The following is a 19110-nucleotide window of genomic DNA, read 5'->3' as shown; positions in this document are numbered from 1 at the left end:
GCCTGGAGAATCCCATGGACAATGGAGACTGATGGGCTACATTCCATGGGGTCACCAAGAGTTGGACACAACTGAGTGACTAACACAGAGGGCATATTGCGTAAGAGTCTGCGCTCTGAAGGCAGAGAGCCCTGGGCTTGACTTTCAACTTGTTCTGCCATTTACTGTGGGATGTTGGAAAGTGACTTATTATTTCTTATGCTGCTTTTTCTTCAATTCAAAATGGACATGATAATACCTTCTACATAGTACTCTGAAAGGATTTATTAAACTAATGCAAAAAGCACCCATTGCAGCATTTCACAAATGTTAGCTGTTAACATAATGATAATGACAGCTATGGGACAATGGTGTTTTATGGACAGCTTGGAGTCCAGGCAACCAAAGGCCGCCTTGTTTATAGGACATTAAAAAAAGACAACAAGAAACCTGGTATTTGGGTTTCATAGGTCATAAAAATGACATATGAAATTTATTGATTATTTAATTAAAACTTTATTTTTCACTGAATTTAGTCAAAATAGGCTCTATGTGAAAATGCATCCCAAGTCTGATTTCTTGAATTATTTTTACATGTCAGTTACCTGAAACTAAGATTTATGTGGTCATTAATAAGGACTCAAACTTTCAGTTTACTCTAAGGAAAACTTAGAGAATTTCACAAAGAATTATATTCAAGAATATTCACACTCATAGTTTTCAGCATTTTAAAACAATGAAAATATACACAATATAGGATCTACTAAGTTTTGGACTATACAAATATATGGACACATATTTGAAGTTATCAGTCTCATAGTCTTGAAAAATTATATTCATGTTCAGCATATAAACGTTTTTTAAAATTATATATAATTTAGACAGACTGAGCTATGTTTATTCATTTTTAATCATATATACACACATATACATGTTATATATATGTTATGTATAACATATATATACATATATGGATATACATCAAGAATTTAGTGCTTATTTCTTATCTATGGCTATTGTGAATAGTGATTTTTATTTTCTTCTTTATACTTCCTAAATATGGAAATGAGAAAGCATTACCTTTATTATTAAAAAATTTATTCTTTTGAGTTAAGTGTTGTCCCACTGTATTTTTTTGCACATACAAAGTAAAATGTCGTGGGACAGAAAGAAAAATACCTTATGAGTGGACCTTTCTAGGCTGGAAATGTTTGATTTGTTGAACACACTCTTCAGTCTGGGTCAGTACTGTATTAGATTGTAGATAAACTAATGTATTTATTTAAAAGTTAAATCACTTTACTTACAAAGCTATAAATTCCATCCATCCATAAATTGCCTGGGAAGGCTCATAATGATACATGCATAACCGTCTTCTAGCCACCAACTCAAACAAGTTGCCAGGTTCTCATATCTAGTATAATAGAGAATAAAACTAGTTTTGCTCTCTTTCTGTAGGGGAACCACCGTAGACTTAACACTAATTGATGGATAATAGTAAGTACTAACAAGAGTTTTCATTTACTGAGTGCTTCCATAATACCAAACACTGTTTTAAGGGGTTTTCTGTTTTCAGACATCATCTCTTTGTACCTGAACTGGGCTTCCCAGGTGGTTCTAGTAGTAAGAACCTACCTGCCAATGCAGAGACATAAGAGATGCGGGTTCGAGCCCTGGGTCAGGAAGATCCCCTAGAGAAGGGCATGGCAACCCACTCACGTGGTCTTGCCTGGATAACTGAGGGACAGAGGAGCCTGACGGGTTACAGTCCATAGAATCGTAAGGAGTCAGACACGACTGAAGCGACTTAGCACGCACACAGGCACGTACCTCAACTATATATGCTAGACACTTACTACCATTACCACTCAATGGATGAGAATACAAAGGCTCAGAAAGATGAATGTACTGTAGGTGACACAGACAATAAGCAGTGGACCTGAATTTAGGATCCAGATCTTTCTATAGCTAAAGTTTATTTTGGCTTCCCAGGTGGTAAAGAATCTGCCGTCAATGCAAGAGACCTGGGTTTGATCCATGGGTTGGAAAGATCCCCTGGAGAAGGGAATAGCTACCCACTCTAGTATTCTTGCCTGGAGAATCCCATGGACAGAGGAACCTGGCGGACTACAGTCCATGGGGTCACAAAGAGTCAGACATGACTGAGCGACTAACACTTTCTTTCACTTTTGTTGTTTTCTTAACCATGAACTTACTTCCCAATTATCCTTTCACTTCTAGAATATTTCTAGGCAACTATATCTTAATGTAAGTTACTTACATGCAATAATAACGTAGAGGCCTAATCAAGTATTTTGGAAAAAATTATCTTCCTTCCCCACTGTATCAGTTTGCTAAGGCTGCCATAACACAGTGTGATACACTGAGTTGCTTAAACAATAGAAATTTGTTGTCTCACTTTTTTCAGAACAAGAAGTCTGAGGTCAAGGTGTCAGCAGATCAAGGTGTCACTCTATCTGAAAGTGCCAAGGAAAAATCTGCTCCAGGCCTACTAAGTTGTTCTTTCGTTTGTGGCAGCATAACTCAGTCTTCACATGGCGTTCTACCCGTGTGAATGTCCTTTACTATAAGGACTCCAGTCATGATGGACAGGAGTCCGCGTTGCTTCAGAATGACTTTATCTTAACTACAGTTGGCCCTTCAACAACATGGGTTGAACTGTGTGTGTGTAGTTGCTGAATTGTGCCCAACTCTTTCATGACCCCATGGACTGCAGACCACCAGGCCCAGTCCACTTATATGCATATTTTTTTAAATGGTAAATACTACAGCACTATATGATCCTCCATTGGCTGAATCCACCGATATGGAACCGTGAATACAAAGGAGCTGAGGATACAGAGGAACCACAATACAGAGGGCCAACTCTAAGCCATGTGCAGATTTTCTACAGTCCAGAAGATCAGAGCCTCTAACTCCCATGCTCTTCAAGGGTCAACTGTAATAACATCGAAAGTACCCCCAGTCCTAAATAAGGTCACATTCAGCAGTACTGGGAGTTAGGCTTTCAAAATATGACTTTTGAGGAAAAACACATTTCAACTCAAAACACTCACCATACTGTGTTCCACTTCTGCTCCTAATATTTCACGAGCATCCGTCTATGATAGGCTTTGTAAACTGCCAAAGGATGTATGCCACCGCAAACAATTAAGGACCTTTTGTATAATGTGACATATGACAAAATATAAAAGTTCAAGATTAATGTCTGCATAGTTCTCAAAATGTAGTGAGCCTAAGAATCATCTGGGAAGCTGTATACAACTCTAGCAAGTACTTTATGAAGGTGTGATTACTCTGTGTTGTATATTTTGAGGCCTATGAAACCTTGTTGTCTGTATTATCAGTATGATTATCCCAACCTTAAGGCAGAATTTCAGTGCTTTAGGCAGAATACCCTAAAGCACTTACATTTGTTCATACTTAAAATGTCATTTTTAAATAGGGGTCATGGGGAAAGGAGTCATATTTTATATTTTGTATTTTTCATAGTCTTTAGTGTTGTAACTTACAGATATTATGTGATAAAGCATTTCACAAATACTTATTAAGTTAACAGATTGATGGATGAATGGATGTGTGTTCAAAGTTGCTCCATTTGATTCCATCTTTAACCTCTATCAGGTTTCACTTGTAGGTATCCCTCTTGAAAGGATATGCCTGGAAAGCCATGGACTCTATGGTTATTTATACTGTTTGCCACACTCTACTTCATATGTTAGTTTACCACACTCAGATTATTTGTTCCATCTCAAACTGAAAACGTCTTCTCATTAGCCTCATAACGGAAATATTTATATTTAACTTCATAGCATCAAAAGCACAGTGGTTAAGTGCTCACACTTTGAAGCCAGTCCACCTAGGCACAAGTGGTAAATCTATTACCTACTAGTTATACTAACCCAATATAAATTAAATGATCCCCCTGGAACTTATATGCTTACCTCATAAGGTTGCTGTGAGAACTATACGAGTTAATTCATAAAACACACTTAAGACAGTATCTTATAGTGCATGAAAGATTTTATATGATTTGCAATTCTGTATAATTAAAAAAATATTTGTAGTGAGAATATATCTACCATATGAAAGCAATCCTAAATACCTGAATTACCTCTTCATCCAAATGATGTAGAAAATATTAACCCAATTTTAAAAGTATAATTGAAATATATTTTTATTAAAAAAGGTATTAAGGTTTCAACAATTTTAAGCCTATTTAAAACAATTTTATATGAAGAAACTTAACAATGCTTGTGTGAGTTATTTCCTTGTAGAATAACACATTGTTGGGTGTATATGCCAATACATATGTTTGGTGGTGTAACAGCCATTTTCCATACAAGTGGAGGCATTTTTGAACAGTAACAAATGTACTACTGTGTTGAAATCTGCATTTCTTGGGGAAAAAAATGTATCTGGAACATAATGAAAAATTAATGAAGACCTTTTATTTTTAAAAAGTTAATTCTTATTAATTCCTTAATAGCAAGAATTCTTATAACAATGCAATAGTATTGCTAAGGGAGCATGGTATGCTCATCCCCAGAGGTGCAAAGCCAAGCAAGACAAACACTGTCTGGTGCAGCTGAAGTTGAGACTGAAAACTCACAGACCTGACAACTCCTAAAGCTTCTATAATTGATCCACCCAGAATTAAAGTTTATACCTTAAATTTATTTTTGTTCTGATCTGACTGATTATTTTTGTGAATACAGAAGATCTGAGTACTGGAGGCTTTTTAATTCAACAAACCAATTCAGCATATACTTACTAGAGGGGCTCATTATAGACTAAGTGCTGGGCATATGCATGCATGTGCTCATATGTGCACACATGGAGTGTGCTTCTTCCTTATAATTGTCTATTAAGTGAATAGAGCAGTTAGTTCCATTAGTGTAAGGAATGTCCCTCACTCATCCATCCCAGCTTAAGACTCCCAGTGCTGTAGACTGAAGTCCACACTGCAGTCACATCCTAGGTGACAACTCAAGCCCTCATTCTGAAAACTGTCAGAGCTCGGGACCATCTCTGGACCGTCACTAGCTCTGAGCCCTAGATGCATCATGAGTCTAGTATGCGACCAAGTCAGCATGTCAGCACTATTCTGACATCAAAAACTCAAATTATCTTCCCAAATAAATATGACAGGCCAGAAAGAGAGAACAGCTCAAGGAGCTGCCCTCCTAGAACTTGGGCCCAAGTGCAGGGCTCCTGGACAACTCCCTAGGCACAATTGTCAGGTCTGCTGCTCAGCCCTGGGTCTAGCAGAGAGGATCAGAGAAGCGGATCTGCGGGCCTACAATTCAGTCCAGCCTGAGGCATCCTGTCCAGATAGCATCACTAGCTCTAGCCAATACCAGGCACAAAAAAAAGGTCTTTGGAATGATTTCTTGGAATTTTCTACTACAACAACAGTCTGAGGCACGGGACCCTGAGCAGCCTCACTAGTCCAGGTCAAAGGGCCCAAGGCCAAAAGGGGAACAGGATTCCAAGAGTCCAAGGCAAAAGCTGTCACACTCCTTCAGACCCAGCACAGAACCCCTGCAGCATGACTTCAGATTCATTCTACTGGAAACAAGAAAATCACTGTGGCCAGACCAGAATCAGGAGAAGGGGAATTAGACTCCACCTCTTGATGGCAGAGGTCAAGGTCACATTGCAGAAGAGCATGGAGTGTGGATGCTGGTCTTGCCACCATATTTGGAAAATAGCGCCTGCCACAACCATCTTAGCTGTAATTCTCTGTAGCACTTAGTGTTACTAGAGTTCTGTGTTCCCTTTTTTATATTCTTCACCACACTGCCAAATAATCAAATGATTGATCACCAAAACTTGAGGCCTTCACTTCCCTGGAGTCTGTTGATAGAGGCAGTTAACATGGGAAAATGAAAACAGACGTCTGAAAACTAAGAAGGGAGAGCAATAAACAAATTCTCTGGATTGACATACAACTAATCACATATTTATTTGATGACTAAAAAGTGACATAGCACACCTTTTTATACTCTGTCATGGGAAAAGTCAACTTCTGTGAAGAACTGTGCCAAATTCATCAAATAACTATTTAGTCCCTTCCCATAAAGCTTTTACTAATACGTAAAAACTCTTCTATGCTTAGTTCAATGCAACACAATAAGGAAAACACAGAAGATAAGCCATTGAGCAGAGCCGTTTATATGCCATGGATGGTATTGCTTCCCAAAGACCATGGAACAGATGTGAAGGCATCCTAAGAGTAAAGGGTTGAGCTGCTTCGATAACAAAGATGAAATTAATAGCTTTAGTCTGTTTATCTATTCTCATTCCAGTCTGCTCCAGCTTACAATGTCTGGAGTTTTCATCCTCAGAAAAAGTATGGTACTTTATGAGTCTGTCGTCTTTTGCTAATCTTCAGATGCTGAAACTCATTTTAAATCCATTCCTGTCATTTTGGATTTGCATAAGTGTCTTGCAAGAAAAATCTAAAAAGCAAAGGCTGATTTAGTGTGAATGAACATGCCATAAAATATTTCAAACCTTACATCATACATGTAAATCTTTCATGATTTAAAAATTTTCAACTTGCCTATAACAAGTATTCCAGTGTTGGGCTAGATGCAATAGCTAAGGCTGAGATGGTGATTTCATTAAAACCTTTCTCTTGGGACATTTCAAGTTTGGAGGAGGGTGAGAAAAAAAAGAATCTTCACTTTGGCCTGTAATTTGCAATCTTAGTCATCTGTTTACATGAAACACTAAGTAAGGGAGGAGAAAAATTCTTCAGAGCTTACTTAAGATAACAAGGCCAAATATATTATTCCCCAAAGAGATGGGCATGGTTTTGGTATTCAAATATTGTCTATATTCAAATCAGTTTGGTTAAAAAATATTTAATTTAGTCAAATAATTGAAGAATCACTTACATATATGAAATTTGATTTTAATAAATCAGCCTTATTGTATTTCAAATTGGGCACTTTTGTACACTATCACTCAGAAAGTAGCTTTCACTCATGAAAAGCAGATCTGACAAATCCTTGCCTTACAAACACATTGCACAAAAAAATGCATCTGTGCTAAGCACCAATTTTTCTCAAACACAAGTTGGGTATTTATGAATTAATCTAATTCATACCCTTTCAAAATCCTCACTTTAATTTGCACCATAAAAAACAACCATTAGAATTTCAACTGAATTTTTGAAAATCCCAAACTTGACAATGATTTAAAGGCATCACTCTGTGACTTTTCCGACTATACTGATCCAACCCATCTGTTGTTCCAACTTTAAAAAGAGAAATTCCATGAAAAGAAATAACTAAAAAGAATTCTCAACGAAATTTGACTGATACTAAGAAGAAAATAATAATCCTTAAATACATATATGTAAATAACATTCTTAGAGTTCTATTAAAAATACAAACTCGTATTATTAAGGGTCGAAAGGGAGAATTTCATTTTTAACTCTTGTGACTTAAAACATTATGCTTTTGCTTTCAAAGTTCTCATTAATGAAAGTTGTTCAGCTTTATTTGGTGAAGAGACCATTAGCTAGTATCATACACCTGACTACAGAGAAAGCGGATAGCACTTGAGAGGCTGAGCCTAGTAAGGCCCATTCTCACCTCTGACGATATGGACAACTGTCTCCTTCACAGTTTGTATTAAGGACTGTAACAAGGGAAGTGTCCAAAGCAGCTCCTGAGCCAGAGAGTCACAGGGACTTACCATCTGATGTATTGTTTTACATGGACCATTCTTTTATGTTTTACTATATAAATGCCACAAACATATACCATATAAATACTACATGGAGTAAGGACTCATCCTTTCAATTTCAATACTTATCCTCATCCTCACTCCCAGCCCCACCATGCACTATTTCTGCAGAGATACTTTAAATGTTACTATTGAAAGTGATGAAACCACACAATATCTAATGTAAGCATCTGTAACACTTAACGATACATCTAATCCTTTTAATACATCTCTTTTTTACTCTCCCGCGTAACTGAATTCTCCATAGTACTTGCCTCTAACCTCTTCCAGATAATGTTGATAGTCATAAAATCTTCTGAGTATGCTAAAAAACCACTAAATTATAAACTCTAAAAAGGTTAGTGTTATGGTTTGTAAATTGTACCTTTTAAAAAAAAAAAAAAAGAGGAAGGACTCCAAGATATAGAAAAAGAGCCATCACAATAGGTCAGCGATTACTTAGAAAGTTAAAAATATTTCAGTGTATATTTCACAATATTGCCCTAGGATCCTGTTATAGTAAGCCTGATAAATGCTCTAGTAGTTTGCATTTTGGCAGGCACCCGAGGTCACTCCTGATGCAGGTGACCTCCAGGGCATCATTGGAAAATAATAATATTTTTGCAGGAATGAAAAAAAATGCCCAAGTATAAGCATTGGAGTGGAAAGAGAGAAGGATGGAATTGTACGGGGCATCATTCTCATTTTTAAGCTAATCTACTATTATGAGTTCATCCATGCTTGTTGATTAATAAGACTTCACCATCAGGGCTTGAATGTTTATATTAAAACAGAGGCTATTGAAAGAGGTTCTTTTAATTCAAAATAATTGAAATTGATGAGAAATCTTAGACATAAGCTTAGACTAAGGGGGAAGATAAGTGGTGACAGATTAAGTTGTAGAATTTTATTTTTTCCCTGAAAACATAACACATAATTGTCCATGTATACAACCAGGTTTATTCTCATGCCTTTTGACATCTCAAAGATACAATCTGACAATCAGAGTGATGTAAAATACTGACTCTAAAATATTCACGAAGTAACCAAGAAAGTCATCACATGCGTACTAGACTTTGGTGTGGTCTTCAGTTCTGGAAGAAACAGTAAAATAATCTATACAGAGTAATGTAAACCAGACCTGAAAGATTTAAAGCCATTAACAAGGCTTTCACTGAATACATGGTATGAATAAATTGGGTTACCTGAATTTGCCTCAAGAGACATTTAAACAAGTTATATACTGCTTTCTTCATATTCTTTTGCCATGTAGGTGAATTTCCACTTACTATTTTAATATCATTACAAAAGCAATGGAGAACAATACATATTCCTGCTAATATCATGAGCATCATCAAGTTATTAATTACATATCTAGAGTATATTTAAATGGTTGCTGGCTTGCTTATGTAAAGATATAATTCTGCCTAAAATAGCTAATGATACTTTAAATTTGAAATATAATTTGTAATCACCCTGAATACCTACCATTAAAAAACACAGTCCATCATGATCATTTGCCCTTTGATGTCTTAATTACGAAAAAAAAAAAAAAAAGGAGGAACCAATTTCAGGAAAAAGACAAAGCTTGTGCCTTCTAAAAAGCACTAGAACCTAACTCTGAATCAGGAAGACCAATATTCTAAAACAAACTTTTGTCCATTGTAAAATAGTTTTTCACCGTTTTTAAAAACTGTATGTAGTTATTTATTAGAACTTCATTTGGGATGGAAATCTTTAATATTGTTGTCAACTTAGACTCCTTGTGGTGTCTTTTCCCTGCTTACCTTCTTCCTTGCTGTTAACTGCCTCACTGAATATCAGTTCCACAGTTTGCACCCACACAGCTAACTTGACCTACTTCCTTAGCTTTACTGTAGCATTGAGTTGTGTCAATTATCACCTTTTCAGAATAAGTACAAAATCTATAAAATTCCTAGTATCATTATTGTGGACCAGAATTTCAGGTCTTGGCAATCACAGTAAAAAGACACACTCCTATCATAACAGAAATACAAACATCTAAAACGCATATGGTACATGATAGTTTTCAGAGTGATTCATTCAACAATTAATCATCAAGTGGCCACTAAGAAGTCAGCGATATAGCTGGTGTTACAAATACCAAGACAAATAAGACATAAACCCTCTCCTCAAGGGCACATCTAATAAAGATTACTGATACTTTACCATGAAGATGCAATAAAGTATTGTTAAGGGCTGTGATAGGTATATATAAGAAACAAGAGAACAGCAAAGGTAAGAGTAGTTATTCCTACTAGGATGTGGAAAGAAGGGTTCCTAAAAAGTCATACCAAAAAAAAAAAAAAAGCTTAATGTGAAAAATAATAAGCAATCTTTTGTTTGATAAACAAAGATGATGTATCAGTCAGGATTCAAAAAGGAAACAGATGGCATACTTCAAGTAAACTATCATGTGGGGGATTTATTTACAAAGATCATTTATTTCTGAATAACTTAATTTCTGTACTAGATAAAAACTTGACAACTTTCACAAGAAGTAATACTTGTATACTTAATAAGAATAAATGCCATCACTTAAGCATGTACCCTGAGTCAAGTGCTTCACTTATTCACTTCAGGTCAGTCGCTCAGTCATGTCAGACTCTTTGCAATCCCATGGACTGCAGCACACCAGGCCTCCCTGTCCATCACCAACTCCCAGAATTTACTCAAATTCATGTCCATCACGTTGGTGATGCCATCCAACCATCTCATCCTCTGTCGTCCCCTACTCCTCCCACCTTCAGTCTTTCCCAGACTCAGGGTCTTTTCAAATGAGTCAGTTCTTCAAATCAGGTGGCCAAAGTATTGGAATTTCAGCTTCAACATCAGTCCTCCCAATGAATATTCAGGACTGATTTCCTTTAGGATGGACTGGTTCGATCTCCTTGCAGTCCAAGGGACTCTCAAGAGTCTTCTCCAACACCACAGTTCAAAAGCATCAATTCTTCAGCACTCAGCTTTCCTTATGCTCCAATTCTCACATCCATACACGACTACTGGAAAAACCATAGCCTTGACTAGATGGAACTTTGTTGGCAAAGTAATGTTTCTGCTTTTTAATATGCTGTCTAGGTTGGTCATAACTTTCCTTCCAAATAGTAAGTGTCTTTTAATTTCATGGCTGCAGTCACAATCTGCAGTGATTTTGGAGCTCAAAAAAACTAAGTCTCCCACTGTTTCCACTGTTTCCCCATTTATTTGCCATGAAGTGATGGGACCAGATGCCACGATTTTAGTTTACTGAATGTTGAGTTTTAAGCCAACTTTTTCACTCTCTTCTTTCACTTTCATCAAGAGGCTCTTTAGTTCTTCTTCACTTTCTGCTATAAGGGTGGTGTCATCTGCATATCTGAGGTGATTGATATTTCTCCCAGCAATCTTGATTCCAGCTTGTGCTTCATTCAGCCCAGCATTTCTCATGATGTACTCTGCATATAAGTTAAATAAGCAAGGTGACAATAAACAGCCTCAACATACTCCTTTCCTGATTTGGAACCAGTCTGTTGTTCCATGTCCAATTCTCACTGTTGTTTCCTGACCTGCATACAGATTTCTCAAGGGACAGGTCAGGTGGTCTGGTATTCCCATCTCTTGAAGAATTTTCCACAGTTTGTTGTGATCCACACAGTCAAAGGCTTTAACATAGTCAATAAAGCAGAAATCGATGTTTTTCTGGAACTCTCTTGCTTTTTTGATGATCCAGCAGATGTTGGCAATTTGATCTCAGGTTCCTCTGCCTTTTCTAAAACCAGTTGAACATCTGGAAAATCACAGTTCATGTATTGTTGAAGCCTTGGAGAATTTTGAGCATTACTTTACTAGCATGTAAGATGAGTGCAATTGAGTGGTATTTTGAGCATTCTTTTCATTGCCTTTCTTTGAAATTGAAATGAAAACTGACCTTCTCCAGTCCTGTGGCCACTGCTGAGTTTTCCAAATTTGCTGGCATATTGAGTGCAGCACTTTCACATCATCGTCTTTTAGGATTTGAAATAGCTAAACTGGAATTCCATCACCTCCACTAGCTTTGTTCATAATGATGCTTCCTAAGGCCCCACATTCCAGGATGTCTGGCTCTAGGTGAGTGATCACACCATCATGATCATCTGGGTCATGAAGATCTTTTTTATACAGTTCTTCTGTATATTCTTGCCACCTCTTCTTAATATATTCTGTTTCTACTAGGTCCATACCATTTCTGTCCTTTATTGTGCCAATCTTTGCATGAAATGTTCCCTTGGTATCTCTAATTTTCTTGAAGAAATCTAGTCTTTCCCATTCTGTTGTTTTCCTCTATCTTTGCACTTCAATTATAATATCCCTGTAAAACACAATATATATTCATTCATTCATTCAGTAAACATTCGGTGAGCCCCTACCGTTTGTCAGGTGTTGATTGAGCATTGGAGATACAGCTGTAAAGAAAGCAATGAAGGTCCTTCCCTTCAAGAAAAATTTCATGGGAAGAAGCAGACAAGACACAAGTTAACGAGATAATTTTGGATAATGATGAGTATTATAAGAAAAAAAGCAGGCTTAAGCTGTGGAAGACATGAGAAGCTAATTTAGAAAAACATCTCTCTTAAAAGAAACTATTTGAGGGTCCGGTACTGGCGTCTTTGCTGAGGGTCACATTGAGCTTCCAGCGACTTCAGGGGCATCTTTAGGAGTCAGCACTATGGCAGAAGACATCAAGACCAAAATCAAGAACTACCAGACTGCTCCTTTTGATAGCCGCTTCCCCAACCAGAACCAGACCAGGAACTGCTGGCAGAACTACCTGGACTTCCACGGCTGTGAGAAGGCAATGACCGCTAAAGGGGGTGATGTCTCTGTGTGCGAATGGTACCGGCGTGTGTACAAGTCCCTCTGCCCCATATCCTGGGTGTCAGCTTGGGACGACCGCCGGGCAGAAGGCACGTTTCCTGGGAAGATCTGAACTGGCTCCATCCCACCTCCTGTCCTCCGTCCTTCTCCCCACGGTGGTGAAGGGGGACCTAGGTACATGGTGATCCCCACCCTGGGATCCTGAATCATGGTTTAACTAATAATAAATGCTCATTGGAAACATGTAAGGCTGTGTATGTGTAAAAGAGCTGGATGATGGGGCCAGAAGCTGGGGCGAAATTAGTACCATGATCAGTAAAGGGGACTGAATTCAGGGTGGGGTTTTTTGTTCTTTATTTCAGTTTTTCTTTGAATAAACTTTGACCACCTCTTCTTTACCAGACAAAAAAAAAAAAGAAACTATTTGAGAACAGATATAAGTGATGAGAAAGAACCCAGTTTGGAGGACCCAAAAGGAAGGTTTTGGACAGTGGAAGGGTCAAAAGCAAAGCCAGTTGAATTAACTTGGCATGTACAAGAAACAGGCTTCACTGAGGTGCATGGAATAAGCAAGGGAGTTCTGGGGGTGGGGGGTACCATCAGACAAGGTGTGAGAAGCGAGGAAAAGCCAGGTGATGTAGGCCCTTACAAACTATGGGTTTGTTTTGTCTCCTTTAGAGTACAGAGTACAGTAAGGTTTTCACGTACTCTGTTCACAAGGGGTTTTAAGTGGCAAAGTCCACATTCAAACCATGCCTGTCTCATTCAACCTATTTCACCAGATCAAAATAAAAAGATTCTGTCATTTTATTGACTGTCACTCCCACAAAGTAGGTTGGAGAGCGTAGGCCAAAAATTTTTAAGACGGTGGTAAAAGCAAAAGATCACCTAGTCTAGTGATTTTTGTACTGGCATATATAATGGTTGTATTATACTCTTGATGCTCAAATTCGACAAATGGAAAAGACATTTCTCTATTTTTATGAAACAGTAACAGATTATGCCTAAGGAAGTTCAAATCATATTCTGAAGTAAATAAGGAAGTTTTCAAATATGTTATATGAATATCTGGCTCACCACAGAGCTCAGTTAAATTTTCTGTGACCAAAAAGTTAAAACCCTAAGGTATCACTCCAGTTATGAGAATTTCCTCCAGTTAACCCATTAGAAGCTGAAGTTTCTAAAATGTACTAATCTGCTTGCTGAATGTCAACACTATATTTGAATCCAGTGATTGCTTTGAGAAAAACTGATTGCTACATTTTCAAGCTAAGAAATATGTTGGAGGATGGATTGGAACAGGATAGACATGGAAAGAAAAGATGTGAAAGGTAGGAAATTAGGGTGTATTAAGCAATTGAAACTCATCTGAGTAAAAGCAGAAGCAGTTTTAGTGCCGTGTGAATCGTTAAGTCAGCCCTGAATGTCACTAGTTACTATAGGAACCTGGGTAATGGAAAATGAAAACAGCTGGATTTATGACACCCATAAATGTGTTGAACAGCTGCCTACTCACTGCCAATGAATACTGTTGAGTGGTAAATGGTGAGACCTTTACATACAAGTATGTGGGAAGGAAAATGAATAAGTTGATAACTCTTCAAACTTTAAGATATAAATTAAATATTTTAAAATATTTGGGTCATTCTCTTATAAACTACTGGTTTATCCTGAGAGTTAAAAATCATAAAGCTTCTATATATAATTTTTAAAACTTGTATTGAGTTGAAATCAGTCTTCCACAAAAGAAACCTGCAAAGTTTACTGTCAGCTATTTAAAAAATTGTCTCTGATAGTTATAAGAATTCAAAAGTGACGGTTGCATATAACATTAATTGTAATTTAGGAAAGCAAAAGGATTCATTCAAAATCATAGTAAACTGCATACATTAGTGTAATATTACAACAAACAGAGTGTTTATCTTGAGTTTGTTTTTTTCTGATTTCTTCTTTTCTATCCCCAGATCACTGTTTATTTCAGGATCTAATTTACTGATACATAGACAATTGCAGTAACCACCTAAACTATTTTTTTTTCAAGCTTTCTCCTCCACTGCATTCTCCACATTGCCAGCAGAGCCATCTTTCTAATACAACTTCCTACTGACACCCAGGATTCCCAAAACCTGTGGGCAACAAGTCAGATCACTTACCTAGGGATACATGGGTCTTGGTAACCTGAATGCAGATAATATTTTTAGTTTCAGTCTTTAAGAGTAGGATGACCTAATGAGTGTGTCCTGCATATCAGGGTACTTTTGATTGTGAAAGAGGGAGCTATTAATATTCACCCTGGGAAAGCAAGCATAAATGACTAACAACAGGCAAATCAGGAAATACAATTACCTTATGTAAGAGCTTCCCAGGTGGCGCTAGTGGTAAAGAACCCACCTTTCAATGCAGGAGGCATAAGAGACACAGGTTTGACCCCTGGATTGGGAAGATCCCCTGGAGGAGGAAATGGCAACCCACTCCAGTATTCTTGCCTGGGAAATCGCATTGACAGAGAAGCCTGGCAGGGTACTGTCCATAGAGTCACAAAGAGTTGGACACAACTCAGTGAGTGACTGAGCACACACACCCATGTAAGAGCCAATAGAGAAGACTGTAATGATTCCTTCGTTTTCCAAGATAAATCAGTTGCTCCCTCCTCTGTACTCCTTTTACTACCAGAAATGTGCCTTTATTTAGCAGTTTCACATTGCAGTGTGGGTATTCTTATATTTGGGCTTCCCAGGTCCCTCAGTGGTAAAGAATCTCTACCTGCCAAGCAGGGTACCTGGGCTGGGTCCCTGGGTTGGGAAGATCCCCTGAAGAAGGGAATGGCTGGCTACCCACTCCAATACTCTTGCCTGGGAAATGCCATGGACCGAGAAGCCTGGTGGGCTACAGCCCATGGGGTCACAAAAGAGTCAGGCATAACTTGGTGAATAAATAACAACAACAATCCTTATATTATTTCCCTTGCTAGGTTCATATATCTAAGAAACAAAAGATGTGCTTTGCATACTGAGTACCAAGTTCTGGGTTGGCCTAAAAGTTCATTTGGGTTTTTCTGTACCATCTTATTAACCAACCCAATACAAACCATGTGTTTAAAAGATGTTTAATACATGCTTCTTGATGGTGAATTAATAATGAAGCAGAAGACTAATAGACTTAATTGGAATAAATAAATATCCAAGAAATAGGACAAAGGTAGATAGGGATCTGATCACCCAGGACAATCAATAAAATTTTGTTGCACAGGAATTATGTGTGAGTATTAACCCCAAAGGAGAAGAATTTCATACATAAATACTTTACTTTGCCGATCCAAAAATATTACATAGTATTTGACATGTGTATTTATTCTTGTATTCTTCCTTGTATTCTTCCTTTAGCTGATGATATACAAGATAATATAAAAAAATTTTTAATCCTGGTTTTAAAATACTTTGCAACATGTTAAATAGTATTCGAGCATTCGTTATGGTTCCAAAGGCATCTCTTTCCAACCACTCAGGATGCTAGCATTCCTTTTCAAATTCTCAGGAAGGTATGATCCTGCAGTTACTCTGCTTAACTGATTAGATCATTCTCACTTTACTTCTTACAAATGTTCCTCACCTGAGTGATGTTTCCCACACAGGAACATCGCAGCTAAATCTGTGTAGTCACCACAGCAGAAATAAGTGAACCAATGATGTAACTCTCATCAAAAAAAATCTGACCCCAAATGATGCATCATCACAGATCCTGATTTTTAAAAATACTCCAAAAAAAATAAATAAATAAAAAATACTCAGATTTTTAAGTCTATTTTCTTATTTTGCAGAAGCAAACATTTGATTTTGAAAACATCTGATTGAGAATGATATAAAATAAAGTGTTTTAAAATGAGAATGTATGTATATGTCCAAGACTTTGTTTTACTAGTTTTAGTTGACTCCAGCAATCTTCATGAGACAAATAATCTTTCTTAGTAAAATATAAGGAGAGGGCCCTCCTCTAAAATCCTGCAAGTCCTCACCCTAAGCAAACCCCAGGTCACTTTTTAGAAATTCCAATACAGCTTCATCAGCCCCAAAACCCAATCACCTGGGATCCTCAATCCAGTATTCACAAATTTTATCAAACATACTTGACACTGATTATTTCTAACCCATCTTCACCCCCAACCTTCTTTTCCTTCTCTGCACTTTCTCCTATATCCTCCCACTAATTTTCTTTTGATAAAATTTTATTAGAAAAAATAATACGCTTTTATTTCAGATGATTTAGAAAAGATTTTAAAAGCAAAAAGAATAAAAGTCATTCATAGGAATACCAACATCCAGATATACACTGATTACATATACAGGACGTTCATTGCCTGCATCATTTGGAAACATGCCTTCTAGAAACTTCCCCTGCCCATAGCCCCAGGCCATGAGACAGAATCAGAGGCCTTGCTTTACCACATGACCTCATGCTCCTGGCCACAGCAGAGTAGGAAGCCAGTTCCTGACTAGCTAGAAGTCAATTTCATTCACAATTTGTCTCAAAAATTTGAGTTAACATTCAGGGAGACTGATGGTGATCATGGTAGTTATCACTGACATTTATGTGTCATATAAGCAGATTAAGAGGGGTGGTGGAGACAGGAAGAAGCACAGAAACCAGAAATAAGAGAAACCATGCAGTCCTTGAGAGGCAGAGAAATTGGGACATCAATTCTCAATGGTGCCTTCAAGTTGGTTCCCAGAGGTACAGCAACAATTCAGTGCCTGCATCTGTAAAACTTCATTTTATCTTTAAAATAATTCCCCACCACCTTTATTCTGTCATTTTTAGTGTTATATGCACAGTTACACATATAAATTTCTTTATTATGAAATGATGCCATGGCATGCTCTAATGTTAGATACTAACATGAGAAATTAATTGGACCATAAAGAAAGCTGAGCACCGCAGAACTAATGCTTTTGAACTGTGGTATTAGAAAAAGCCTCTTGAGAATCCCTTGGACTGCAAGGGGATCCAACCAGTCATTCCTAAAGGAAATCAATTCTGAATTTTCACTGGAAGGACTGATGCTGAAGCTGAAACTCCAATACTTTGGCCACCTGATGTGAAGAACCGACTCATTGGAAAAGACCCTGATACTGGGAAAGATTGAAGGCAGGAGAATAAGGAGACGACAGAGGATGAAATGATTGGAAGGCATCACCGACTCAATGGACATGGGTTTGGATAAACTCCGGGAGTTGGTGATGGACAGGGAAGCCTGGCGTGCTGCAGTCCATGGGGTCTCAAAGAGTCAGACAGGACTTAGTGACCGACCTGAACTAAACTGATTATCCTCAACAACTCTTCTCATTCCTTCACCATGAATTTTATTTTTTAAACATGTCTCAAATTCATCCCCTCCTATTAATCCCTGCTATAATTTCTTGCCTCTATCATTACAACAGCTTCTTAAATCAGTGTCTATGAGTCTCCCTTCACACAGCTGTCAAATATCTAACTAAGATGAATTTAATTGTGACTCCACAGCTTAAAGCCCTCAAATGGCCCCAGACAGTTCAGAGATAAGGGCAGGCTGCTTACCAGCCCGTGTTCACAAGCCTCCATGACCAGGTCCTGACCCATCTCTACAGCCCGTGCATACCATGCTGTCCTCCTCTCCAATCCTTGACTCATGGTTATTTTTTTTTTCACCTATTTTATTCCCATTCCCCTAACAAACCAAAGCCAACTGCTCCAGTATGATCAGCCTAACTGTCACTTTCCCCAGAAGTCCCTGAGCCGTTTGAGTACCGTGCCTGCTATAATGCTGCATAGATAACACTCGGTACTTATTCATAAATATCCATGTGTTTGTGTATTTCTGAGTAATCATAAACTCTTCATGAGGGCTTCATCTTTTCCATGCTTATATCCCCTAGAAAAAATACAATGCCTGGTACATAGTAGATGTCTAATGTTTGTTATTTGTTTGTTGAAGTATTAAATGAATATTGAGAAATGGAACATTTATCTCATATCTATAAATAGGGATGTCACAGCCATCTGTGATTCCACCCCTCACAATATGAATTTCTGAGCCTGGAGGGCATCCAGAAAGAACAATGCCTGTTATCCAGCAGCCATGAGCCCTCACCTTGGTGGGCACTGAGGAGCTGGGGGTTGGTGGGGTTGGGAGGGGAGGGGATATGCATGTGTGCTTGCCCAGTCCTGTCTGACTCTTTGAGACCCCATGGACTGTAGCCCACCTGGCTCCTCTGTCCACGGGATTTTCCAGGCAAGAATACTGAGGTGGGTTGCCATTTCCTACTCCAGGGGATCTTCCCAACCCAGGGATCAAACAAGTCCCCTGTGCCTCCTACATTGCAGGCAGATTCTTTACTCTTTGAGTCATCCGGGGAGTCAGGGAGGGATTTTAAAAATGTAGGATACTGGCCACAGATAACTGAGATGCAAATGAAAGGAATGATTTCAGTAAGCCCAAACTCTTGCATCTTCCCATACATAGAAAAGCCCTAAATTCCTCAC

At 38.0% G+C, this 19110-nt stretch overlaps 1 protein-coding gene across 1 annotated transcript; it reads left to right on the top strand.

The window, feature by feature from the left end:
* The first annotated feature begins 12374 nt into the window (after positions 1-12374).
* Positions 12375-12988, top strand: LOC133067245 (cytochrome c oxidase subunit 6B1-like). The gene has a single exon (XM_061158403.1). It carries the CDS (start codon positions 12446-12448, stop codon positions 12704-12706), a length of 261 nt encoding a protein of 86 aa, XP_061014386.1. The 5' UTR covers positions 12375-12445; the 3' UTR covers positions 12707-12988.
* Positions 12989-19110: the final 6122 nt, after the last annotated feature.

Source organism: Dama dama, chromosome 12, assembly GCF_033118175.1.
Source record: "Dama dama isolate Ldn47 chromosome 12, ASM3311817v1, whole genome shotgun sequence".
NCBI lineage: Eukaryota > Metazoa > Chordata > Mammalia > Artiodactyla > Cervidae > Dama > Dama dama.
The sequence above is the reverse complement of the archived record's forward strand: the minus strand, read 5'-3'. Positions and strand labels throughout refer to the sequence as shown.

Coding starts and splice junctions, on each gene's coding strand:
- LOC133067245 (XM_061158403.1), top strand. CDS start 12,446: ATGGCAGAAGACATCAAGACCAAAATCAAGAACTACCAGACTGCTCCT.